The sequence below is a fragment of the Staurois parvus genome, unplaced genomic scaffold, assembly GCF_062004578.1.
Source record: "Staurois parvus isolate SC_StPar_1 unplaced genomic scaffold, SC_StPar_1.0 ptg000287l, whole genome shotgun sequence".
NCBI classification, from domain to species: domain Eukaryota; kingdom Metazoa; phylum Chordata; class Amphibia; order Anura; family Ranidae; genus Staurois; species Staurois parvus.
Genome location: NW_028318083.1, coordinates 25,237,587 through 25,264,715, shown reverse-complemented (window position 1 = coordinate 25,264,715; position 27,129 = coordinate 25,237,587). Strand labels below are relative to the sequence as shown.

The 27,129-nt window shown below is 41.5% G+C and overlaps 1 protein-coding gene across 2 annotated transcripts in view; it reads left to right on the top strand.

Annotated features, from left to right (window-relative positions):
• The window catches only part of KCNG2 (potassium voltage-gated channel modifier subfamily G member 2), a 186,717-nt gene that overhangs the window by 110,496 nt on the left and 49,092 nt on the right, over positions 1-27,129 (top strand). For both annotated transcript variants that reach the window (XM_089682337.1, XM_089682338.1), the window contains exon 2: positions 7,233-8,070. In XM_089682337.1, coding sequence (XP_089538463.1) covers positions 7,312-8,070 — 759 coding nt within the window. In that variant the 5' untranslated portion in view covers positions 7,233-7,311. The remainder of the gene's footprint in view (positions 1-7,232; positions 8,071-27,129) is intronic.

Here is a 27,129-nt window from a genome sequence, read left to right as displayed (position 1 = left end):
CAGGCATCGGGCCCCCCGGCGGAGCAGCGGGCGCCGGACCCCCAGGCGGAGCGACAGGTCTCGGGCCCCCAGGCGGAGCGGCGGGCGCCGGACCCCCAGGCGGAGCGACAGGTCTCGGGCCCCCAGGCGGAGCGGCGGGCGCCGGACCCCCAGGCGGAGCGACAGGCACCGGGTCACCAGGCACGACAGAGGGCTCCGAGTCAACTGGCATGACCGCTGGCACTGGGTCAGACAATGGATCGTCTGGCTGGACAGCGGGCATCGGGTCACCAGGCATCAGGTCACTTGGCTCGACAGCGGGCACCGCGTCATCTGGCAAGGCAGTGGGCTCCGAGTCAACTGGCATGACCGCGGGCACTGGGTCAGACATTGGATCGTCTGGCTGGACAGCGGGCATCGGGTCACCAGGCATCAGGTCATTTGGCTCAACAGCGGGCACCGTGTCATCTGGCAAGACAGTGGGCACCAAGTCACCAGGCACGACAGTGGGCTCTGACTCAATTGGCACAACAGCGGGCACCGGGTCATCAGGTACCGGATTGTCTGGCTCGACAGCGGGCATCGGGTCACCAGGTATGACATCGGGCACTGGGTCACCAGGCATCAGGTCATTTGGCTTGCTAGCGGGCACCGCGTCATCTGGCAAGGCAGTGGGCACCGGGTCACCAGGCATTGGATCGTCTGGCTGGACAGCGGGCATCGGGTCACCAGGCATCAGGTCATTTGGCTCGCCAGCGGGCACCGCGTCATCTGGCAAGGCAGTGGGCACCGAGTCACCAGGTACGACAGCGGGCTCTGAGTCAATTGGCACGACAGCGGGCACCGGATCAGGTACCGGATCATCTGGATCAACAGCGGGCATCGAGTCAACTGGCCTAATAGGATCATCAGGCTGGATCAGTTCATCATGCTGGGTAGAGGCATCAGGCTGAGTGGAGGCATCAGGCTGAGTAGAGGCATCAGGCTGAGTAGAGGCATCAGGCTGAATGGAGGCATCAGGCTGAAGGGAGGCATCAGGCTGAAGAGAGGCATCAGGCTGAGTAGAGGCATCAGGCTGGGTAGAGGCATCAGGCTGAATAGAGGCATCAGGCTGAATAGAGGCATCAGGCTGGGTACAGGCATCAGGCTGGGTACAGGCATCAGGCTGGGTACAGACATCAGGCCGGGTACAGACATCAGGTTGAAGTGCGGGTGCCGAGGCACCAGGCTGAACCACGGAAGGCAGGTTCTCAGACGGCAGGCTCACCGGTTTGGATACTGGCAGGATGGTATTGGTTGGAAAGAATTTCTGCTTTTTTCTGGTTTTAACTACTGGAGCACTGCAAGTAAATGCAGGTCTGCAAACGAATGGAGCAGCTGGAGACAGAGAAGAGCTGGAGGATGGAACAGGGGAGGGAGCAGTTGCTACAGAGGGCTTTTTTACAGGGTTAAAGGCGGGATAGGTGCAGCGAGAGGGAACAGGGTACTGACATGCAGTAGATAGCAGGGCAGGAGGAGCTGTTGGGAATGCAGGAATAGAGCTTTGAGGAAATAGATTAGAAGCAGGACTGGGTTTTTGTAGGCTGACTGAGGCTGGGTGCAACAAATCTGTCCATGTCTGCAGTATGGGTTGAACAAAGCTGAGCTTACACAAAGCCTGTCTGACCAAAGACTGCACTGCGTTTATACAATCTCTTAGTACCTGTGGTGAACATGCAGCATAATGCTCCAAGAAGCAATCCACATCATCCTCTAATAACCATACCAGGGACTCTACCTGGTCGGCACTAAATGGCGGCAAAAATTCATCCCTGCATTCGGGGATACCAGATGAAACTAACTCCGCACAAATCTGAATCAATGGCTGCACCTCAGAGAATTCTGTGCCCTGATCTACTAGAACATGAGCGAGCCGTATACATTCTAGCAGTTCATCCCGGGTATACTCCCTCAGAGTTTGATAAGCATACTCTCTGTCATCAAACACTAGTAGATATAAATACACAACCTCATCAAGATCCATCCTTCCCATCAACAAACCAAGATGGCTTCCCTGTGCAGCCACTTCTGGTCAGGATTGGCCTTGGTGTAATGTCAGGGCTCCCGGGTATGACCAGAGGTGTGTGACTGACGCAGGGAAACGCAGACTTCAGATATGTTATAAACAATATAATTTATTGACACTAACAATACAAACATAAACGCAGTGCAATACTAAAACATAACACAGTGCAAACGAACCAAACCAAACCACCCACAGATAACAGTACATACAATGCAAGCGTTGTCAGGCAGGCCGGGTCAATATCAATCGGGCAGGTAGGTACAGGGGGAGCAAGCGGAGAATGGTCGGGGTCACAAGCCAGGTTCAGCAGGTAGCGGGCAGCGTGGTACAGAGGGTCAGGCAGAGGGATGGTCAGGAACGAGCCGGGGTCAGAGCAGGAGAAGTCAGCAGAGGTCAGATCAGGCAGGGTCAGCAACAAGACAGGAACAGGATACAGGGCCCAGGAAAAACACACACCAAGGCAGAGTCTGCAGGTCTGGCCATCCCTTAAATACACCAGTATAAGCAGTTTCAGGTGTTTAGCTGGCTGCAAGGTTGAGTCTCTGATTGCTGGGAGCACCCGCTGGCCAGCCCTGGTACTGCAGCCCATAAGGCAGGTGAGTCCCACCATTGCTGGCCAGTCCATTCCTGACAGATGCATAGAGCAGCAGGTTGAGGTCATGCATGTAGCAATACCCCCAGGATGAGTAGCTTTCCCTGAGAGTACTGCTCGAGGGGGAAGAGCAAGGAGTGTAGGTGGTGACCCGAAAAGAAGAGGATCGGGGCTGCTCTGTGCAATACCACTGCACATTGCAGGTAAGTATAGACATGCTTGTTATTTAATTTTACTAATACAAAAAAAGAAATAAACACAAGAATCCCTTAATATTTGTAATTGCAATACTTTTCTGGGAGATGTGGTGCTTTATCTAACAGAGATGCCAGTATTTGTGGCCATGACTGTATATGCAAAATAAGAAAAATGACACATGCATCCAGACGGCTACCTCCTTCAGTTTATTTCATATCAAAAGAAAAACATATAATTATGCATCACCGGTCCCGCTCGGGCCAGCCCCCTAAAAACATGGGTGTGAGGTGCTAAGCCACAATGGATGGATAGGCTTCAAGTCAGCCATAAAGTGGATATAGCAAAGAACTCAATGCATGAGCTATATAAGCTGTGTAAGTGGACAGTCCTCCCAATGGCATGTGGCAGGTCTAGTGCAATAAACATTGAATGTCCAAAGCAACAAAGACTGTATATGCCATCCTGTGTAATAAGCAGAAGTACAGCATGAGACATGTGGGACATGTAACAGGACTCACTACCAGAACAGAAGTACAGCAAGAGACGTGTTGGACATGTAACAGGACTCACCACCAGAAGTACAGCAAAATAAATGTGGGACATGTAACTGGACTCACTGCCAGAAGTACAGCAAGAGATATGTGGGATATGTAACAGGACTCACCGCCAGAGGTACAGCAAGAGATGTAACAGAACTCAGTGCCAGAAGTACAGCAAGGGACATGTAACAGGACTGCCAGAAATAGAGCAAGGCACAGGACTCACCACCAGGAGTACAGCAGTCAGCAAGGGACATGTAACGGGTCTCACCGCCATGTGGGGGAATGTAGCCCTCTCAGCTTCCAAGCTGATATCATTCTGGTATCTGTTTCAGGTATCAGTGCATTTGCACAAGTACCGATATTCATGCCAATGCTTAGTATCGGCACCAGTATTGGTATCGGTGCAACTCTAGCTGGAGTTACACTTAAAAAATGTTCCAACTTACATACAAATTCAACTTAAGAACAAACCTACAGAACCTATCTTGTTCGTAACCTGGGCAAAGATTTATCTAACTATACCTAACAATATCCTAGAAAAAAAAAGTTAAGCTGGCCATACACTAGTAAAATTTCATTTGAAATTTTTGTTTTAGCAGTTTGAAAATTTTTTCCTCGAACAAATGACTTTCTAACAGTATATGTGGATTTTGTTCAGTAAAATATATTTGTTCCAAAATCAGCTGTTAAAAGCAAACAGAATTTTGAAGCACTTTTGAACAGCATTCATTAAGTCAGTGAATGTACTGGTAATTTCCAATATGAATTTTTGAACGCTCATTCAAAAATCTGCTAATGGACAACTTTAAAAGTTACATTCTATTGATAATATGATGTTTAGTAGCAATCTATTCACTTTAAGGCTTTCCCATTAAATATCTGCATTAATTTTCAAAAAGAAAAAAAGAAAAGCTAAGTGTAACCTCTATAAAAGACATTTGTGCCATGCTGTATGAGTATGCTTGTGGTAACCTCTTGCCAAGCTATGTCCTTAGAAAAAGCTGCAAATTAAAGCTGATCAGGCTTGAAAAGTAGAAACAGTAGTTTTGTCCTGTTTTCGATGCACATTTGATTAGACAGAGGAGTATAAATCAAATACTGTATTTGGACACACCACAAGCATGCTTATACATGGGCAATGATATGATGAAATTAGAAAGTTTCAGAATTTATCTACAAGTTATCTAAAACTTTTAGCATTGTACCTAAAGCTGGCTATACACTCATCCAATTAAAGTAGATTGATAAACACACACATACATGTAAAAACAAATATGTAACGTATCAGTTTGAAAACATATATACTTAAAGTATTTTCAAAAATGGTCCCATGCCATTGTAGTTTCCCTTTAATTCTTTGATGTATATGATTAACATTTAAAAATGTAACATTAATACAGTGCTGAATAGAGGCACCATAAGATTCTTGAATTTTCCTCTTGTAATGAAAATCCCCCACCAGTGCTGCTGCCACATATCCATCTTTCCAACTAGTATTTGAGATTTGGGGAGAAAAGACTTACATCCTTCCCATTCCATTAAATTGATTCTAAAGGCAAAAGTTTTTTTTTTACCCTAATGCATTCTCTGCATTAAGGTAAAAAATACTACCAATACCTGTTCCTCTTTCCCCCATGTGCAGCACAAGCTTTCTTCATGTCTTCTCCTCAAAGGACACACAGGCAGCAGCGGGAGCCATAGCCTCCTGCTGCAGTCGGTGAAATCCTGTGAGGAGGGATCGGGGGCGTGTCTGAGGCATACTGTGTGTGCCTATGAATGCACACAGCCTGGCTTGGGAGCGCGCCCGCATGAGTGCCCCTTCAGCAACCAGCTTGCTGAGGGGGCACTCAGAGAAGAGCAGAGGGCGCCAGCAGGGGACTCCAGAAGAGATGGTAAGAGACTGCTCTTTGCAATGCCATTCCACAGAGCAGATAAGTATAAATTTTTTTGTAATATTTTTTTAAAAAAATAGCCTTTAAAATCACTATAAGCTGCCCTTGGTGCCTGAGCAACCTATCACCAGTTACAATTGTGGTCACATGTGGGGGTCTACCTAAGGTTATGGAAAAACTGTCTTTCACAAAGTCACTCTTTGTGTAGAATATAGTCCAGGCACTGGTGGGGATTTTCTATACTACAAGAAGTAGAATATGGTACCTGTTATTAAGCACTGTACTCATCTTGAAATGTTTTTTTCCAAAAGAAGTTTAACCCCTTCACGCCGACGCCTCCTGGCTCTTTAACCAGTTGCCCGCCACCCTATAGAAGATGTACTGCTACATGGCAGCATGGCTGCGCAAAATCACATATATAGACGTGATTTGCATTCCCGAGTACGGGGCGCACGCCGCACTACCCACACTGCTATTGCTTGCTGGAGATGTCAATTCCCGGCCGGGACTCAGTGATTGTCGGCAAAGCTGACAGGAGAGATCTGTGTGTAAACAACACAGGCTTCTCTCCTGTCAGCATGGACATGCTATTTTGTATCTCTCTAGATAGCAGCGAGATACAAAGCAGCATGTCTCCCAAGTAAAACAGCACACAGCACATAATGTAAAACACACACAGAACACTCTTAACCCTTTAATTGCCCCAGATGTTAACCCCTTCCTGCCCAGTGTCATTAGTACAGTGTCAGTTTTTTTTATTAGCACTGATCACTGTATTAGTGTCACTGGGGATGTCAGTGGCAGATAGTCAGTTCCCACCCAGTGTCAGAATATCCGCCGCAGTCTCGCTATAAGTTGTTGCTTGCCTCCATTACTAGTAAAAATAAATAAATAAATAAAAATTCAAGTATATATACCACCATTTGTAGACGCTATAACGTTAGTGTAAACCAATTAATATACACTTACTGGGAATTTTTTTTTAAGCAAAGACGTAGCAGAATACATTTTGGACTAAATTTATGAAGAAATTTTATTTTTATAATTCTTTATTGGATATGTTTTATAGAAAAAAGTAAAAAATATATATATATATATTTTTTTTTTAATTGTTGGTCTTTTTTTTGTTTATAGCGCAAAAGTTAAAAAAAAGCAGAGGTGATCAAATACCACCAGAAGAAATCTCTATTTGTCGGAAAAAAATTACATAAATTTAGTTTATGTACAGCGTTGCATGACCATCACACTTGCAATTGTCAGTTAAAGTAATACAGCGCCGTATCTCAAAAAATGGCCTGGTCAGGAAGGGGGGTAAATCCTTTGTAGGGCAAGTGGTTAAACGTTTCTAGATGCTGGGAGGTGGAGGAAGGCATTTGGATCATGGGACCACTGTGATTGGCTGTCACAGCAGTCACATAATCGAAAAGCTCCCAATAGCAAGTATGCATCTGAAACTTACCATTCTAAACCGGCATCCATGCAGGGATTGCACTCTCAGTACAGTAAGTTGTTAATACATATATGTGACCGCTCAGCATTAAGGCCCACCTGCCTAGAGGGCACATATATGTGTATGGCCAGCGCAAAGTGGTTAATATACAACAAATAAAATGTGTAAAATCTTGGTTTAACAAGCATGTTTCAACAACACAAATACTGGCCTTGTCATAAAAATACAGTGACCTTGTATTAAATTGGTTAAGCAGACTCCCTGCTGAGTATGCTTTTTTCTTCTCATTTACCCTGTGGTATGCAGAGCGAAAGAAGGCAATAAATCATGAATCATAATCATTTCTTCATACACAGTCACCAAAAGCAGCTTTCCCTAGTACATGCAAGACTGAACAGCAGTTGAAGTTAATTGATTATAGATGTCCTATGTCTGGAATACGATTATATTTATTTTGCTGTACTTTGGTCCTATAAACTGTGCCAACCAACAATCACATTTTCTTCTCTTTCAGATCTGCAGCTGTTTTGCACACTAGGGTCTCTCCACCTGTTTTTCTCTAGAAACAGTGGTTGCCTCAATGAAGAAAACCAATGTATCAGGAAATGGCATTATTGGCGGGGAAAGCAGAAGCCGACTTTACCTCCTTCAGATTCAAAAATATAGAGAACCTGTGTGAGGTACGGACCAGAAAGGGGGTCTTCTATAAAACAGCTAAGCTCCTTCGTCCAGGCGAGGAGAGATTTTACAGAGGACAAGTGGAAGACAGAATTCGACATGTCATTATCAATGTAGGTGGCATCAAGTACAGGATCCCATGGACCACTCTGGAAGACTGTCCATTGACAAGGCTTGGAAAACTAAGAACCTGTAATAATTATGATGAAATAATGGATGTGTGTGATGATTATGACATTAACTGCAATGAATTCTTTTTTGATCGTAACCCATGTGCCTTTAGGACTATTATGACTTTCATGGCAGCTGGGAAACTGAGGATACTAAGAGAAATGTGTGCCCTTTCCTTCCAGGAAGAACTTATATATTGGGGAATAGAGGAGGAACAACTGGAATGGTGCTGCCTTAGAAAACTGCAGCAGAAGGAAGAGGAACTGGCTGAGGCCAAAATGTATGAGGGAGAATTTGGCACCTCCAAGGAAAATTCACAAAGTGCCTTGCAGGACAGTGGGCGATTGGCCCAGTGCATGAAGCATCTCAGGGACATGGTTGAGAACCCGCACTCAGGTATTCCTGGGAAGATTTTTGCCTGTTTATCGGTATCCTTTGTGGCCATCACAGCAGTCAGCCTCTGTATCAGCACCATGCCAGACTTTAGAGAAGAGGAAGACAGGGTAAGTGTGATATTGTACTTTTCTAATATCAGCATTTGTAATAGCAATACAAACACTGTTTTTTTTATACACTTACATGAAAAATCTCCTTTCATGTTGTGAGTGCTGCTTGTCTGTTGGTCATCTCTTTCCACAACTTCCTGAGTGATTCCTGTACTGACTCTGCCTCCTGAAACTCCCCCTATCAGCACCTCTGTGGTTCAAAAGGCAGGCTTTGTGGATTCTGTAATACAGAAGTGCCTATCAATGGCTATGTGTCACAGAGTTCAAGGAAGTAAATGTGTGGGGATCTTGAAATACAATGTGGAAATTAATAAATTATTGTAGATTTTGACCATAGTCACACTTTAACTATATGATTCTCATTTTATCATTCTCATTTTACTGTTATTTCCTTTTCTAAAACATGTTCCTTTTTAAAATAAAGAAAAATGTAGGAAGAAGTACTAATATTTTTTACTCAGCTGAACTATACAAAATGTGAGGAGTGCAGTTTATGAGTTTATAAGAAGGTAAACATTTCTGGAATTACATACAAAAAAACCACAGGGAAGTAGCAAAATGTGTGGTTGGATTTGAAGTGCATTTTGTGTGGTTAATGCTGCATTAAGAATGTTTGAAAACAGTGCTCCTGATGGAGTATTGAGAGACCTGAGAGAGGGCAGACACTCCAGAGGAAGAGGTGCGGGCTCATGCTGCTGGAGAGAGCTGAGAGAGAGCAGACGCTGGAGAGGAGGCATTGCGGGCTCTTGCTGCTAACGCTGAAGAGCAGGAGGAGCAAGATCACTCTGATGGAGAGAGCTAAGAGAGGGCAGATGCTGGAGAGGAGGAGTTGCGGGCTCTCGCTGCTAACGCTGAAGAGGAGGAGGAGCAAGATCACGCTGATGGAGAGAGCTGAGAGAGGGCAGACGGTGGAGAAGAGGTAAGAGCAGGCTAACACTGGGAAGAAGGAGGCACACAGAGGCAGGCTGTTAGTTGGAGTTACCAGATGCCAGAGGCACAGGGAATCTGGCGGGAGGAGAGAGGCAGAGGGACTAGCTGACAGGTGAGCCAGCAAGCCATGAAATAGGAGGCGGGAGTAGGGACACACTGACACTGACAGGTGAACCTGCAGGCATGGTGAGAGAGTAACACAGTGACAGGACTGACTGCAGGAGCTGGGGGTTCTGTGGGAGCTTTGTGAGTACAAAACAAGGGGAGAAATAGGCATTGTGAATATTATTGGAGCACTGGGAGTAACTTGGAGTATTCTATGTTTTGTTTTTTAAATTTAGAGTACTGGTAGTAATTTTAGAGTAGCTTGGAGTATTGGGAGTATTTTAGGAGTCACTTAGAGTACTGGGGGGTATTTCCAGAGTATTGGGAGTATTTCTGGAGTAACTTGAAGTACTGGGAGTATTTTTAGAGGAATTTGGAGTAAGTAGAGTAATTTGGGTAACCTGACATTTTGGGGGCAGATTGGAGTACTGAAAGTGGCTTAGAGTACCAGATATATTGGAAGTAACTTAGAGATTGGGTGTAATTTGGGAGTGTTGGAAGTTATTCAGGAGTGTTGGAAGTTATTCAGAAGTGTTGGAAGTAACGTGGGAGTGTTCTGAGTAATTTGGAGTGCTGGGAGTAATTTAGAGAAACTTGTAGTGCTGGGAATAAGGTGGGGTGACTTGGAGTGAATTAGAGTATTGCGGGTAATTTGTAGCACTGTGAGTATCCCAAATAGAAAATAAATAAATAAATAATAACAGAAACTGCTGATATTAGAATTAAGTAAGGAGGTCTAAGAAACAAGTATATATATTAGGGGAAGAAAAAAAATTTCCTGGAATATCCCCATTAGGTAAGAGGGTAAAATGTCCAACAGGATTGGTGACGCGACCCAGTGCACATCTTGCTACATGTATACGTTCCTTGAAGAGCCATTTGAGAGCGAATACTGCTGTGCTAGGTGTGATCTAGTTGTTTCTCTGGAAGTGCAGATCTTGGATCTAGAGTATCAGATGGCAACACTGTGAAGCATCTACAACCTGGAAAAAGAGCTAGGACAGTACCCAGTAGCTGCTGGTAGGGGCCAGTATAAAGGGGGGAGGGGATATGGAGATGCTTGAGCGAAAGGTATGTAGCTGGGTGACGGTTAGAAGGAGGGGTAGAGGGTCCTGAGTTGATACATTCCAACAAATATGCTAAGTTGCATAATGTCAGGGATATCAGCTCAGGGGTGGTACGGCTGGAACAGTCTCCTTCCCCTAGCTGCCCGGAGAATGACTGCTCCAGTAAGGAGGAGGGAAAAGATTTAGGCAGATACTAGTGGTAGGGGACTCCATTATTAGAAGGACTGACAGGGCAATCTTTCACAAAAACCATGATCAACAAACAGTATGTTGTTTACCAGATGCTTGGGTTCAGCATATCATGGATCGGATGGACAGATTGTCATTTTTTAAATGTCTTACAGGACCACTTCATGTGTCAATTGGTGGATGCCCCGACTAGAAAGAATGCATTGTTAGACCTATTAATTACTAATAGCTCAGATCTGATTGCAGATGTGGAAACACATGGGTAGTACAAGAACACTGAATTTCAAAAGAGCCAACTTGTATAAAATGGGACCAAATCCTTGAACACTAAGGAAAATGGGAGTACTTTAGGAACATATTAAATAGAGGTATCCTCCAGTGTATTCCAATGGTCAACAAATATAAAAAAGCAAAGGTTAAACCTGGGTGGCTAAACTTTACTGTTAAAAGACATATTAAAGTGAAAAAAAAGGCCTTTAAAAATTATAATACAGAGGGGTCATTGTCAGCATTCCAACACTACAAGGAATGCAATAAGAAGTGTAAGAATGCAATCAGGACAGCTAAGATAGACCACAAGAGACACATAGCAGAGGGAAGTAAAAAGAAATCCCCCAAAACTCTTTAAATATAGTAATAGTAAAAAATTGAGGTCCGAACATATTTGCCCCAAAAAAGATGCTGAAGGGAAGTTGGTTACAAACGACAAGGAGAAGGCAACTGCATTAAATTGCTTCTCCCCTGTTTTTACTAATGAAAAGGAGGGGTTTACTAATGACTGTATCATTAGTAGTGCATCACAGAGTGTACCATTGTGGCTTACAGAAGCCGGTGTCCGAAAAAGACTTGAAAAGCTTAACACAAATAAATCTCCAGGACCAGATAGCTTACACCCAAGAGTCCTCAAAGAACTCAGTCTGGTTATAGCCAGACTGCTATTCCCAATTTTTAAGGATAGCATACTGACAGGAATGGTACCAGCTGATTGGAGAAAGGCCAACGTGGTACCAATATTTAAAAAAGGGAAGAGATATATTCCTGGAAACTATAAGCCAGTCAGTCTAACATCAATAGTATGTAAACTATTGGAGGGGATGATAAGGGACTATATCCAAGATTTTGCTGATGAAAAACGTATCTTTAGTAGTAATTAGCATGGCTTTATGAAAGGTCGTTCTTGCTAAACCAATCTGTTAACATTATATGAGGAGGTAAGCTGCCATCTAGATAAAGGAAGGCCTGTGGGTGTGGTGTACCTGGATTTTGCTAAAACATTTGATATGGTTCCCCATCAACTCTTAATTTACAAACTAAGGACTGTAGGCATGGACCATAGGGTTTTTTCATGGATAGAAAACTGGTTACAAGGGCGCATCCAAAGGGTGGTGATAAATAGCTTGTATTCAAACTGGTCTGGAGTGGTAAGTGGGGTACCCCAGGACTCTGTCCTGGGACCGATTCTATTTAATTTTTTTTATAAATGATATAGAGGTTGATATACTGTATACAGCTCAATCTCAGATTTGCGTATAATACAAAGCTAAGTAGGGCAATAACTTCACAGCAGGATATAGAAACTTTACAGAAAATACAGGAGTGGGCAAATACATGGCAAGTGAGGTGTAATATTGAAAAATGTAAAGTAATGTACTTGGGAGCTAAAAATACGAACGCAAGTTACTCGCTAGGGAAAAAACCTCTTGGGAATCCAAGATGGAAAAAGATCTGAGGGTCCTAGAGGATGACAGACTCAGCAGTGGAATGCAATGCCAAGCTGCAGCAAGTAAAGCTGGTAGAATATTAACATGTATAAAAAAGGGTATTTACTCAAGAGATAAAACGATAATCCTGCCACTTTACAAAACTCTGGTTTGGCCACATCTGGAGTATGCCGTCCAGTTCTGGTCACCAGTCCTCAGAAAGGATGTGCTAGAACTGGAAAGAGTCCAGAATAGGGCAACAAAGTTAAAAAGGGGCCCGGGGGACCTCTGTTACGAGAAAAGACTACAAACATTAAACGTATTCTCCCTGGAGAAGAGACGCTTAAGAGGAGATATGATATCAATATACAAATACCTCAGTGGTGATTCTAGCATAAGGAATAAACTATTCTGTCTCAGGAAGTATAAGAAGACATGAGGCCACTCAGTGAAATTAGAGGAGAAGCAGTTTAGCCATGAACTGAGTAAGGAGGTTTTCACTGTCAAGTCAGTAAGGATATGGAACTCCCTTCCACAATCGGCAGTGTCAGCGGAAAGTATTAATAGTTTAAAAAAACTCTTTGATGGGCAGCTTAGTGAACACAATGTACAGGGATATGGGATGAATTTTTGACTTGAGCTCACACCCACACAGGTTGAACTGGATGAACTGATGTCTTTATTCAACCTTACCAACTATGTAACTATTTAATATGTTTGAATATATTTTATATATAGTTCCAATCACCTCCAGGGCCACAGGTGTATAAAATCAAGCACTTAGTCATGCAGACTGCTTCTACAAACATTTGTAAAAGAATGGGTTGCTCTCAAGAGCTCAGCGAATTCAGCCACTAAGTGGTATGCCATGTAAAATGACAGAGTGGGATTCAGCACCTGTTGAAGCGCACAGTGTGCAGAAATCGTCAAGTGTCTGCAGAGTCAGTAGCTAAAGACCTCCAAATTTCGTGTGGCCTTCAGATTAGCACAACAACAATGCGTAGAGAACTTCATTGAATGGGTTTCCATGGCCAAGCAGCTGCATCCAAGCCTTACCTTATCACCAAGTGCAATGCAAAGCGTCGGATGTAGTAATGTAAAGCACGCCGCCACTGGACTCTAGAGCAATGGAGACGTGTTCTTTGGAGTGACAAATCTCACTTCCCTGTCTTGCAGTCCCATGGACCTGTCTGGGTTTGGCGGTTGCCAGGAGAACAGTACTTGCCTGACTGCATTGTGCCAAGTGTAAAGTGTAGAGGGGGGATTGTGGTATGGGGTTGTTTTTCAGGGGTTGAGCTTGGCCCCTTTGTTCCAGTAAATGGAACTCTTTAGGTGTCAGCATACCGAGACATTTTGGACAATTTCATGTTCCCAACTATGTGGGAACAGTTTGGCAATGTCCCCTTTCTGTTCCAACATGATTGCACACTACAGCACAAAGCAAGATCCATAAAGACATGAATTAGCAAGATTTGGGGTGGAGGAACTTGACTGGCCTGCACATAGTCCTGACCTCAACCCGATAGAACACCTTTGGGATGAATTAGAGCGGAGACTGAGCCAGGCTTTCTCATCGGACATCAGTTCCTGACCTCACAAATGCGCTTCTGGAAGAACGGTCAAACATTCCTATAGTCACAAACCTAAACCTTGTGGACAGCCTTCTCAGAAGAGTTGAAGCTGGTATAGCTGCAAAGGGTGGGCCATCTTAATATTGAACCCTACAGACTAAGACTAGGATGCCATTAAAGTTCATTTGCGTGTAAAGGTAGGCGTCCCAATACTTTTGGCAATATAGTGTATGTATAGCATGTGTTTTAACACATACTTCACAGAGAATGGCCTAGCTCAGAACAAAAATCAGGAACATTTGATAGACTATTGGAAAAACACAGCAATTATGTTCATGAAGTGCAATAACCTATAGAAAACACTCATACTTTATTTTACTATAGTCAGATTAGTAAATTGTGACTTTTGATTGGTTACCAATGGTTACTACAATGCTGTTTGCTTAGTTCAATAAGGTTACTGCCGTAAAAATAATATTAAATGTCCAGTATATGTAATTTGAATATTTCCAGTTTTATTATATAACTCGATATGCCTGTTGCATTAGTTATGATGATTTATAGTGAACATATGCTTTATTCATTCAGGGCAATGAAACAGGTTTGCTGGATAGTAGACACTCTCAAGTGCTTGTAATTACCTTGTACCTGTTCCCCCTGCCCTGTTTGTATGCTAGAGCAAGGGTCTCCAGACAGGCCTACGGGTCAGCTTGGCATAAATAAAACTCTTTAATGTGAAATTGTTCCTTACACGATGAGGCAGGTGCAGATCCTACATAGTTTAGTAAATTGCTGACCATGCACATTTTTTTTAAGTATTTTGTATTATTTGTATTTTTGTGCTTATTACTCTTAATGAAGTGTGTTTTTAAAATAATTTAGATGTTTTACTCAGATCACAGGCTTAAAATCTTTATTGATATAACATTTTTTTCAAGATGTATGACTGACAGGGAAAGGCAAAAGTAAGACATGAGAAAAGGGGGCATATTTCTATGAGTCAATGTGGCTTTTATAAAATGTACGTGGCCAATTAAATGGACTATTTTCCAGAAAAATCAATGATTTTCAAGATTAAAACCAATCAATAAAATAGTGAAAAAATGTGTAAAATAGCTTATCATTTAGTATTTTCTTTCTTTTTTATCCAAAAGAATAATGATGGACCTTTAGCGACTTAGTATTTCTTCTACATGTTTCTATGCAGTAAAGAAAGTCTTAATTGTAATTAAGATGATTTAGCTTGCTCTATTTATTAATCTGAAGATCATGCATAAAACAGACTTATTTACAGTTCAGAGGCTTATGTAAGATTAAACCTGTTAGGTTTGAACTCTGGCCTTTGAAAAACAACATTACTGTCTGGGTCCTTGACCCTGTAAGGTATGTGTTTTGTTAGTACAATGACATGGCATTGTTGAAACAGTTGCTATGGGTTATAACTTATTTTGAATACTTTAGAGTTGAACCTATAGGTTTCTAGTCCAATTTCTTTTCTGACAAACTTCCATGTGGTGCAGTGCAGCAAAATAACCTTTGTTTTTTGGTCCAATATGCTTGTGAATACTGTTAGGGTTTGATGGCACAGTGAAACAGCAAGCCACAAATGTTGTATGCATACGACTGCAGATAGCTGAATAAAGCTATCTACAAATTCTATATGGGTCAAGGTTTTAAATATGTATTTATTGTTAGATACACATATTTATTATACCCAAATATTATATATTACAAAAAGCCTGCACAAATGTCATGAAACAAGACAAGTTATATTAAAGATGCTATTGATCCTTTTGAGGGGTCTCTTCACCTGAATCAGCATCCCAGACATTGTCCCTGGCATCCCACAGTAAGCAATACTTAGCACAAGCACCCATTCAGCAATTGTGAGTGCAGTTTAAAAGTGGACATGGTCAGTAGGTGTCCCTGGATTTCATTCTGAAAATCTGGGAACCTTAAAGGATAAGGTCACCTTTTGTAACATGATATATGTTACACCCATATTCAGGGTGTAACATGTAATATGTTACTGATGCAACTTCCCCCTCGACCCCCCCCCCTTTTGGCAGCAGGTTGGGATATACTCCTCCTGCTCGGTGTCACAATAAAAAAAAAAACCTCAGCCGCACAGAGCTCCACATGCCCAGCCACATCATTCATTCACAGAGTTCTGTGAATGTGAAATCTAAAAGTACTGACAACCTTTGCTACCAGGGCCCTGTTGAGCCCTCTAGGTAGTTCATTGAGTCTTTCTGTCAGTATGTAACTGCCTGATCGTACACGCTATGAGCAGACAGCTTGCACAGACTGTGTGCAAGAGCCCTGCATAGCACCCGCAATTTTCTGATTGTAGGTGCAATACTTTGCGGGCTCATAGTAAAAAAACAATAAATGCACATACTTGCAAAAAGAGGTGCATTTATTATTTTTTTTCCAAAGGTGAACCTATCCTTTAAAGTGGTATTAAACTCAAAAGAAAACATTTATTATATTGCAGCTTACCGATTCTTGGATGTAGTGGCTGTAATAGTTTTCTTTTTTGGGCTTTTAGTCCTTTATTTTCACCTGGTGATCTTGCTGGTAAGTCTGTTATTTCTCAAAAGAACAAGCTGTTCTGCAGATTTAGCAGTTAGAGGGCTTGGACTAATCATTCAGTACTGACAGGGGCTCTTACAAAGATCAGCTTTTATTTATGTAAAACCTTTATCCCAAAAGGAAAAAACTGTTGCTGTAACTGCTTAAAAAGTGTTAGGTGGAGTTCAGCTTGTTTGTGCATCTAACATAATCCTCCCCATAGATTACCAATGCTACTGTCCAATGGTGTCTTTGTTGCTTCTTCATCCAGGGTATAGGCACCCTGATACAGGAAGCGTGTTACAGCTGATACATAAAAGGATTGGTAAACTGCAATATGTTACATTTTTGGTTTTGGGTTAATGTCATCCTCATCCATAGCATCTAAAACATTGTTTTGCTTTATTTTAGGCCAGTACACATGTATAAGACAAGTAAAGTTTTGTTAGGTAAGTGTAGAGCTAGCTTTCATGAGAAATACAGAGGCTGCTGCTTCTGACCACCTTTTAAAAATGCTAGTTTCTTGGTGGTTATGATGACCCACATCAATATCGAAGACTCAGATTCAGAAATAACATGCAGATTAAAAAGTCAGAGGAAAATCAAAAGTCTTTATCTGCATATTTGGTCAAAGTTAGTGGTTCCAAATACTGAAACAAGTGGGTGATCATGGTATTCAGGCAACTACCATTTTCAGAAGGAGAAATTAATATTGGCAGCCTCAATTTTTCACAGCACTACCTGACATAACAGAACTGCCCTTGTACAGTATATATCATACATAGTAACTGTCTTAGCCACACAATAGGTTATACAAAATTCACTTTTTGTTCCCAAGTTCCTAGGGGTCAACAGTGTGCAGAAATAAATTCACATTCACCTACACTGGCATAAAATCCTGTGCTGGTTGCCCTTCCAGCAGTAAGGGGACATGGTTAATCAGTATGCAGTGTAGAGAAGGTGCCTGTATGAAATGTCTAGTGACAGTTTTTTGGACAAGCAGGTCTTTATAGGCCTGATGGATGGAGGAGTTGTGGTCCTATCATACCAATATAATTAGTCCATAGGGACAGCATAAAGAATAAATCACTTGCTGTGTCTCTGGCACAGGAAAAAACATCTGACAGCAGTTCCAACCATATCTCATTCTATTCAAAAATTTCAAAATGTATTGTACCTTTTATTCCAGTTGCCCTTTAATGCATTTCCCACCTAGTTCCACCCACCCGTCTACATACCTTACTCTGCTTCAGCGATCTTCACAGTGTGACCTTGTCTGGTGCCACACAGCCTTTTCTCTGAAACGTCCGTGGCAGGTCCCCTTTTTAGTATTCACTAGGGCTTCAGCCCCTTTCAATGGGAGAGCAGTACTCTTGGGAGCCCAAATGGGCAACTGCAAATGCACACTAAAAGAAACAAGAAAAGGATGGCCAAAAATAAAAGGGTCAGTCCCAAAAGGTCCAAGGTAGTGAACAACCATGTGAGTTGAATTTAGAACTAGAACTGTCCTAACAGCCTGAAGAGGCAAGAAGCCCAAAGGAATAGGTGTCCACTGCAACAAAGTTAAACTAAGGTCAGGATCCATATATTGTCTATTTACAATTCAAAATAATAGGAACTTTTCTAATTATGTATAGATATTGCTTTTGTTTAATCAGAAACTGTGTAAATAAAATGTATCCAATTCCCACCACCACCCCCCAGACTTTATCAAATTTGCAGGACACTCTTCTATTGGAGTAAGTAGCTTATGAAAGGGTAAGGCCTCATTAACTGGAGCCTTCCAAGCCTGTATGGTAGATGATGTGTTTTTTTTTCCAAGATAAAATAATACATTTTTTGTTATTTAAAAAACCCAATAAAGTATATAAGGTACAGATAGCTATAGTGAGAGGTTAAAGTGTCCACCAAGCCCAAAGGGCAAACACCTATGGAGTAAGAGGTATGGTGTTAGGAAGTTGATCACTGGCTAACACATCCCTTCAGTACAGTTAAATTCCTGGGCGTTCCCAAAAAAAGTGTAAAAAATGTCCATGCATTTGAGAGCAGCAACAGCAAATGCATGATTGATCTCTATAATTTTAGCAAGTTTAGCTGGAGTCAGGTACACTCTATGTAGAAGCTGTAGCTTATCAGTTGATCTCTTGCCGATACCAGTCATCATCCAAGTTTGGGGACATTAACCACTCATGCTGCTCGACAAGCCTTTAACAACTTGCCTCTGGAAACAAATGTTTATAAAGAGTAGATAAAAGCTTAGCAAGATATTCATTTCTCAATAATGACTCTAGTCTGGTTGACTGAAGGGATGACCAGCCTATCCCAAACTGCGTGAATGGCATGCCGAAATTGTATATATCTAAAAATGTGAGAATTAGGTTCCTGGTACAGACTTTTCAGTTCATCAAATCGGATCAAATTTCTATCTTTATCTGTTATTTTTAACATTTCGGTGTAAGCTTAGTTGAAAAATCCCCTTCCATGTTGTGATTGTTGTCTATCTCTTGGTCATCTCTTTCCACAACTTCCTGGATTCTCTGCATGCTTTCTGCTATGCTGATTACTTTCAATTTACAAGGACTATGTATACCATGGTACCTTGCTGGGTATAAGCATGGATTCTTGTACTGACTCTGCCTTCTGAAACTGATCCTATCAACAGCTCATAGTGCATACTTGACATGGAATTCCAGAAAGTAAATGTGTGGGGATCTTCACAAAGCAAGTTTACAGACTTCAAGATCACTCAGAGTAAAAGAAGAAGGCTAGAAATGTGGAAATGAATATACGATTTTACATTTTGAACATAGATACACATTAATCCTTTATTAGAACAGACAGTGTTAAAATCTAGTTTTCAGCTGATAATGGAATCTGCCAGCACAGACAGGATTTATTATGGCATACACAGCTCCCCAGCACCCTCATAAGCAAAGAGAACTAAGCTGGATATTTTAGTGCTAGAGTTATCAGAAAAGGGCATTCGAAATGGTAAGCAGCATTTTTTAAAATTATGCTGGGTGAGTTAGATTATGTAAAAGATATAAAGTAGTTATTATTCTAATTTGGCTACAAAAGTGAAAATACAAGTAAATGACATACAGTGGATAGAACATTTGACCTTCACCCCCCGAGACAAGTCTGTGGAACATAAGACTAAATTGTTTTACTGGGATCTGTTACTGGGAATACCTTCGGTATGTGTAAATCTATGCTTGTCCTTCCCCAGTCAGGGCAACTATACAGGACCCTTTCCCAACCACTCCCTCTGTAGAAGGGAAAGAACATCCCCATTAGTCATCTTCTTCTACAGCAGTAGCTCATTAATGATCATGGTCTAATGCAGGCCATAGATGGGGAGAAAAACGGCAGATTTTTCTTTTAAAAAACGAAAATTTGGTCGTTCAAGCGGCCGACGTTACCATCAATGGTAAAAAAAATCGACCGATTTTCATCCCTTCTACAGCCGGCAAAAAGTGTCCCTGCAGAGAGCTCCGCTATTTCTGACAGTTCTCTGACAGTTCCTTCACATTTACAGCAGTTGAAACATTGTATCTATTTGTTTCCATTTAGGATACAGATGTTTTTATTCGGAAACAAATAGATACGTTGTTGCAACCGCTGTAAATGTCAAAGAACTGTCAGAAATAGCGGAGCTCTCTGCAGAGACACTTTTTGCTGTACTGGAATTCTTCTTATTTTCATCCTACTTCTTCTTCATCCTCATCCTCTTCTTCTTCATCCTCATCCTCTTCTTCTTCATCATCCTCATCCTCTTCTTCATCCTCATCCTCTTCTTCATCCTCATCCTCTTCTTCTTCATCCTCATCCTCTTCTTCTTCTTCATCATCCTCTTCTTCTTCATCCTCATCCTCTTCTTCTTCATCCTCATCCTCTTCTTCTTCATCCTCTTCTTCTTCTTCATCCTCTTCTTCTTCTTCTTCTTCTTCCTCATCCTCTTCTTCTTCATCTTCATCCTCATCCTCTTCTTCATCCTCATCCTCTTCTTCTTCATCCTCTTCTTCTTCTTCATCCTCCTCCTCTTCTTCTTCTTCTTCTTCCTCATCTTCTTCTTCTTCATCCTCATCCTCTTCTTCATCCTCATCCTCTTCTTCTTCATCTTCATCCTCTTCTTCTTCATCCTCATCCTCTTCTTCTTCATCCTCATCCTCTTCTTCTTCTTCTTCCTCATCCTCTTCTTCTTCTTCTTCCTCATCCTCTTCTTCTTCTTCTTCATCCTCATCCTCTTCTTCTTCCTCATCCTCTTCTTCTTCTTCTTCATCCTCTTCTTCATCCTCTTCTTCTTTTTCTTCTTTTTGTCTTCCTCTTGCAGGTCACTGCTCATGCGCAGATTTTTTATCGGCAAAAAATCGGCCGCGAAAATCGGCCGATCGGCAAAATCGGTTGATTTTTTTCCAACTTTACAGAAAAAAAAAAAACGGCCAAAATAACGAAAAACGGCCGACCAAATAGCCCACTAACGATCCGAAAATCGGCCGATTTTATTTTCAGCCGAAAAATCGGCCGATTTTCGACCCATCTATGGCCTGCATAACTCCCACTCAAGCAGATCTAGAGGCCAAAAACCATCTGTCTCCTCTGCCCAACCTTCTGCTTGAAGGTTCACCCCCCACTTTTAGTTTAGCTCCACTCTACAATTGCAGAACAAGCAATTTTATTTTACTCCCTGTTCAAGTATTTTGCATCCCATGGTACATTTTTCTGGAATTGCCTACCTTTTGGATGTCCTACATGTCAAAGAATTACTACTCTTCTGTGTCTCAATGAATAATAAAGAAAATTAAATGTTTGTACATTCTGTAAAATTTTTATCTTTTTGCAATTAGGCCTTGCGTGTTGCTTCCTCACAATACTGAGGCATGACTATCGGAGGCAGGGTAATACAGAGGCTGGCTTAACATTTTTTTTTTTTTTGCCATTGTCCAAACATTGTCTAGGCAGCAGTATAAGCCAAATGTCTATGAATTACTACTAGTCTGTGTCCCTCAATAGACTTCAATATTATTTTACAGTAAGTTGAAAAATCCTATTGCTTTCACTTGTAGTATATGTTCACCAACAGAGTAGGTAAACCTGCTTTGTAGATGGCTCAAACACATGCTCCATGAGACAGTATGAAAATGCATATTCAAAGCTTCCATACATGTCACTGAATCAACCAACTGTTCCCAAATCCAACCTTGAACATGCCTCCCTACAGACCAATAATGTAGTGGAACAGTTAGCCCCTTTCCTAGCCCTAAAGTGGAGTATGCATTGTAAGGTCCCGAATTGTCCCATGACAACTGCTTTAGAAAGCAAATACGTTATTCAAAACGGTCTTTTCTGATAGGGGGTACTGGAGTATAGAGCAAGGGTAAACTGTCCTGTGTGCCCGGAGATCAGCTTTAATGAATACAATTTCTTATTATGTGAGCCGTTTAGAATTCGATTTCATTAGCTTTTATACAGGGTTTTCTATATGACTGAACATCATTGTCTCCCTTTACATATCGATAATATGTATTCCCTCTGAGGTGCACCTTGCTTAAACTTGGCATAAAAAAAGAGTGATTGAGTGCAGGGTAAAACAAGAAAGACAGCTTCTACCACTTTGTGTATTGTCTGCATTTATGTAACTATCCACAATGTATATATACCCATTTGTATAGAAAGTGCTTTTATCTGCTTCTAACAGATGTGACTTCTTGAATAGATGTAACATTTTAATTCAGTAAGATTATACAGTTCAATTTATGCTTCTGTAATATATCACGGCATCCTCAGTATTTGATGTCACCATTTTTCATATGCTTGAGGAAGCAGATAGTAAGGTACTGGGTTTTTATATTATTGTATGATAGTTTGCTTAAGCAATGGCTTTTATAAAGTCTGGTAAAAACGTTATTCAATGCAAACTACACTGTAATAGCTCTTTGACATTACAGACTTTCTAAAAGTAACACTGTACATGTAAATGAAGTAAGGAGATATAGGAAATGTTAACTGCAGACTAAGACCTCATACAGTACATTTATGGCCTCACAGTGTCATGCACCTTTAAGAAATAATAAAAGCTCCCACTCCTCATAGTAAACCTCAACTTGAAAAGACCAAAGTGTAATTAGACTTAATACTAGCGGAGGAGGCTGAAAAGGCACTTAGAAGATCCTACCATACTTACTATATGAAAGCTAATAAACTCAGTACTCTGCTGGCCTTGTGCCTACGCCAGCTAAATTTGAAAAGGAAGCCTATTCATTTGAAATTAGTTAAAGATAAATACACGAGCAGCCCTGATAAAGTCCTTCATGAATTCAGATCTCGCCTTTTCCACCTATATACGGAACAAACTACTTTTTTTTCCACTCAGGCCGATACTCTTCTAGCTAATACGACACTAGCGAATCGACTATTGATCAAATGATTTTAATTGAAGTGGTTTTACGAGCCATTAAATCTCTGAAAATATAAAAACGTCCTGGACCAGATGGCTTACCCGCCTCTTACTGTAGAAAATTTGCTGATTCTTTTGGCTCCACTAATGGCTAACTAATTTAATGCACTGCTCAAGCAAAACTCCTTTAGACCAGAGACTCTTACAGCTATTATCGCCATGATTCCAAAGCCAAATTCAGATACAACTACATGGTCTAATTACAGAATGATATCTTTACTCAACTTGGACATTAAAATTTTCACCTTTCGGTTAGACCCAATTATAGGCTCCCTAGTTCAGAAAGACCAAGTAGGTTTTATATTGCAGACAGACAGCAGACAACATATGTTGAGCTTCCCTCTTGGCATATGTGGCACATCATCGTCGTATACCAGCTTACTTTGGATGTGTGTAAAGCATTTGATACATTGTCATGGACATATTTACATTATATTTTGGAAAAATTGGGTTTTTGCCTAATTTTTTAACATGGATCTCATCACTTTATGCACAACACCAGGGATATAATAAGTTTGCAGGTTATAAGTTTGATCGATTCACCATATCAAGGAGGACAAGACAGGGCTGCCCCCGATCAACACTTTTATTTGCACTTGCTATAGAGCCTTTGGCTATGGTGATTCGCTCTAATCCTGATATCCAAGGTATTGAGGTGGCTGGTTACCAAAACAAATTATGTCTATTTGCAGACGATATCTTATTGTTTCTTACCGCCCCTCACAATCACACCTAACGTATTCTGCACTTTGTAGTGTTTTACTTTAATCTCAGGCTTGGAAGTGATTCCATGAAAGTCAGAGGTTTTGAATCTTTACTCTCCCCACGTCAGTCCTATCGCAATTACAAGCTGCATTTTCTTTTAACCCTTTTGCTGCCAGGTCCTGTGCTCCACTTTTAAACCCAGCTGGCCAGACCATTTTGCACTTTTCCATTGCTTTTTTATTTTTACCTAACAGCTTTCTGAGTTTGTAAAAGACTCCCCAAGCCATATATTTTATGAAAGCACTTTTTGCAGAATGGTGAAAATCGAACGTATTAAAAAATGTGAATAACCAAATCTTTCTGATTTTTAAGGCCCCTCGATATTTGTGCAAATGTTTATCAAAATGATATTTTAGCTAAAAATACACTAAAATCATTATTTGCAGAAACACAGCAAATTTTAACAAATATTTGTCAATTTTAAAATGCACCTTTTTGCAAAATGGTGAAAATCGAACGTACTCAAAAATGTGAATAACCAAATCTCTCTTAAAATCTGAATGTTTTCATTTTTCACCTATAGCTTTCAGAATTTGTAAAAGACCCCCCCCAAACCATATATTTTCTGAAAGCACATAACCAGTAGAATAAAAAGAAGGTGCTACTAATTTTTAAGGCCCTGTAATATTTGCACAAATATTCGTCGAAACAATATTTTCGCTACAAATACACTAAAATCATTAATAGCAGATACAAACACAGTAAATTTTACAAAATTGCTGCTAAATTCCTACTAAATATAAAATCTTTACCTTTATTGAGGTAATTATTAACAAATATTTATCAATTTTAAATTGCGCCTTTTTGCGAAATGGTGAAAATCGAACGTACCCAAATGCAGACAGTGTGAGTTCAGGGACATACGCCTACATGGATGTCAAGTTGGAAGCAGTGGCTGCCTTTATGCAGCTACTGCATCCCAATTGATATGGATGGGACTGCCTGCACAGGAATGCATGGAACACCTGTGCATTCCCGTGCAACTGCTGCGTCCCAATTGACATAAATGGGACTGCCTGTATGGGGATGCACACAACACCTGTGCATCCCTGTGCAGCTAAACATGGCCTCGCGGTAGTATGCCCTGCATGAACGAAGTCTTTAGCCTTGTTTAGACTTGCGGTTGCGGGTGGCAAAATGCACGGTTGAGCTGTGTTTTTGCCACCTGCCAAACACCTCCCTTAAGTTACAGTAGGCAGTGGACAGGGCGATGATGCTGTCATGCTTCAGAAGCAAGGAAGATTTAGTCTAAATCTGTTCTTACTATGCTTTTTATTTTTTTTACAACTTGATTTTTTTTGTGGAGGTACAGTTTTATTTTTTTTATAAAAAATTTTTTTTTTTTGGGGGGGGGATTTGGAGAGACATCAGGGGTCTAAACAGACCTCTATTGACTCTTTTTTGAAACAGAGAAAGGGACTGAAGACAGCTGCTCTTGCAAGGCGTGTGTGGCTGCCATTCATTCTGAATGGCACCCCCACACATCTCAGCCCAAACCGTGATCATGAGTGTTGCAACCGCAGGGAAACTGCATGGTCAAAAAGACCATGCGGTTTCCCTTCAGATGCATTTTGGAAAAGGTGCATGCACCTTTTTTTTTTGCGTGAAATGGCAGCCCAATGCTAGTGTGAACCTAGCATTACTATTTTTTAATTTTATTTTTACAGTTGTATTTATTATTTGTTTTAACTAAATATATATTTTTATTTTTTAGCCTTTTTTTTTTTTTTGGGGGGGGGGGTTAGGTTTAAAGAGACATCAGCGGTCTAAACAGTCCTCTAATGTCTCTTTTTTGAGACAGAGAAAGGTACTGAAGATGGTCTCTTTCTCTGCAGCCTGAGCTGCAGTGAAGATGAATGAGATAGAAATCTGTATAGACTCCTTTCATTGATAAAAAACTAATTTTTATTCATAAGCTGACATATAGTAAACACACTGATCTGTACTGATCACTGTCTGAATTCATTGAGTAAAGGAAGGGGCTGGTAAACTGGTACCAGCCCCCCTTCTCTCAGGAAAGGAAGGCCAAACATCCCCCCCCTCTCCCCCAAGCTGACAGTAGTCTGTCAGTGGCTGTAGCCAGAGTAAGGGAAAGGAGGGAGAGCCGGCTAGCAGCTGCAGGGAGGGGTGCCCAGACATTAAAGGGGTGGGGGGCACTAAAAGGGGGGTGGGAGCAGTGGGGGGGGGGCATCTGTTCTGGGACATGGACCGCTCTGTGGCTGCCCTGCAGCACTGAAAGTCGGCGGGAGAGGTAGAGGAGGGAAGCCGACAATTGAAGGGCAACCACAGAGGGATCAAGTTTGCAGGGGGGGGGGGGGAATCAGTGCTGGGTGGGTTGTAGTTTGTGCAGGCAGGGTAAGACAGTGTTAAGGACATTTAGAAGGGGGCATGGAGGCACATTAGAAGTCAACATAGGTGGGTGGGGGGACCAGAGACAAGGCAGAAAAGGGCAGGGCAGGACCTGGACAGCTAGAAGCAGTGCTGTAGGTCCATACGCCATACAGACCTGGCAGGAAAAGGCTTAAATTGGAGCCTCACACCCTCACTTAAACTGACTTCCCATCGCTCTACATTTTTCCATGCCAATTATCCGGTGATGTTAACCTACCTAACCTCTTTAAGGACAGATTGGTCTCCATTGAAAGTATCTTGGTTGGGTCACATAACAGATGCTAAAATGACTCTACGCCCTAAAATATATCTTTTTAGAGTTTTGCCTGTTTCAGTCCCCTCACACTTTCTGAAGATATTACAAAGTTGGGTCAACTCTTATATTTGAGGTTACCTAAGGCGGTTCTTATGCGTTGAAAACAGAACAGTGGCTTCGGCCTACCTAATTTTATTAATTATTTTCAGTCTGCCCAACTAGCCCATTTGGCCTATTATCACACTGTGAAAGAGGCCCCTATGTGGCTATGTCTGTAAGTGGCAGATTGTGACCAATTGGTAGTAGGCAACCTCCTTTGGCTTCACCCAAAAGAACGTAGGTCAGTTACAAATCTCATCACGCAACACTATTTGACAATATGGGACCATTTAAAACTCTCCTGTTGCCTACAATCACTCCATATTCCCCTCTTATCTTTTCTCCATAACCCATCCTTCTACCCAGGCCAAATGTCCCCGGCCTCTTTTCAAGTATGGAACTTTCTCGAGTAGGCTATCTAGTTACGATTACATCGTTAAGTTTTTCGGAAATCTTCCGTTACCTTCAAATCATACACTTCTTCATACATTAGGGACTGGACGGATTTACAGACTCAAACCTTTTATGAACACATCTGTTCCTCAGATTCCACCACACCAGGCCTGATCTCCAAAATGTATGCTCGTTTGATTTCCACCTCGAATTTGGATCTCTCATCTTATGCCTCCCTCTGGGCGACATTGATACCCTATTAGAACCAGAAGACTGGTTAGAGATTTGAGAATACACAAAATCGTCCTCTATCAATAAAGCGGCACTAGATACCAACTATAAAGTATTGACCCGATGGTACCTAGTTCCAGCTAGGAAAGCTAAAAATTTGCCTTCATATCCATTACATTGTTTCAGGGGTTGCTCTGGAAAAGGCACTCATATACAGTTAAGTCCATATACAGTGCAGCTGGAAAGTATTCACAGTGCTTAACTTTTGCCACATTTTGTTATGTTACAGCCTTATTCTAAAATGGATTAAATAAATTTTTTTCCTCAA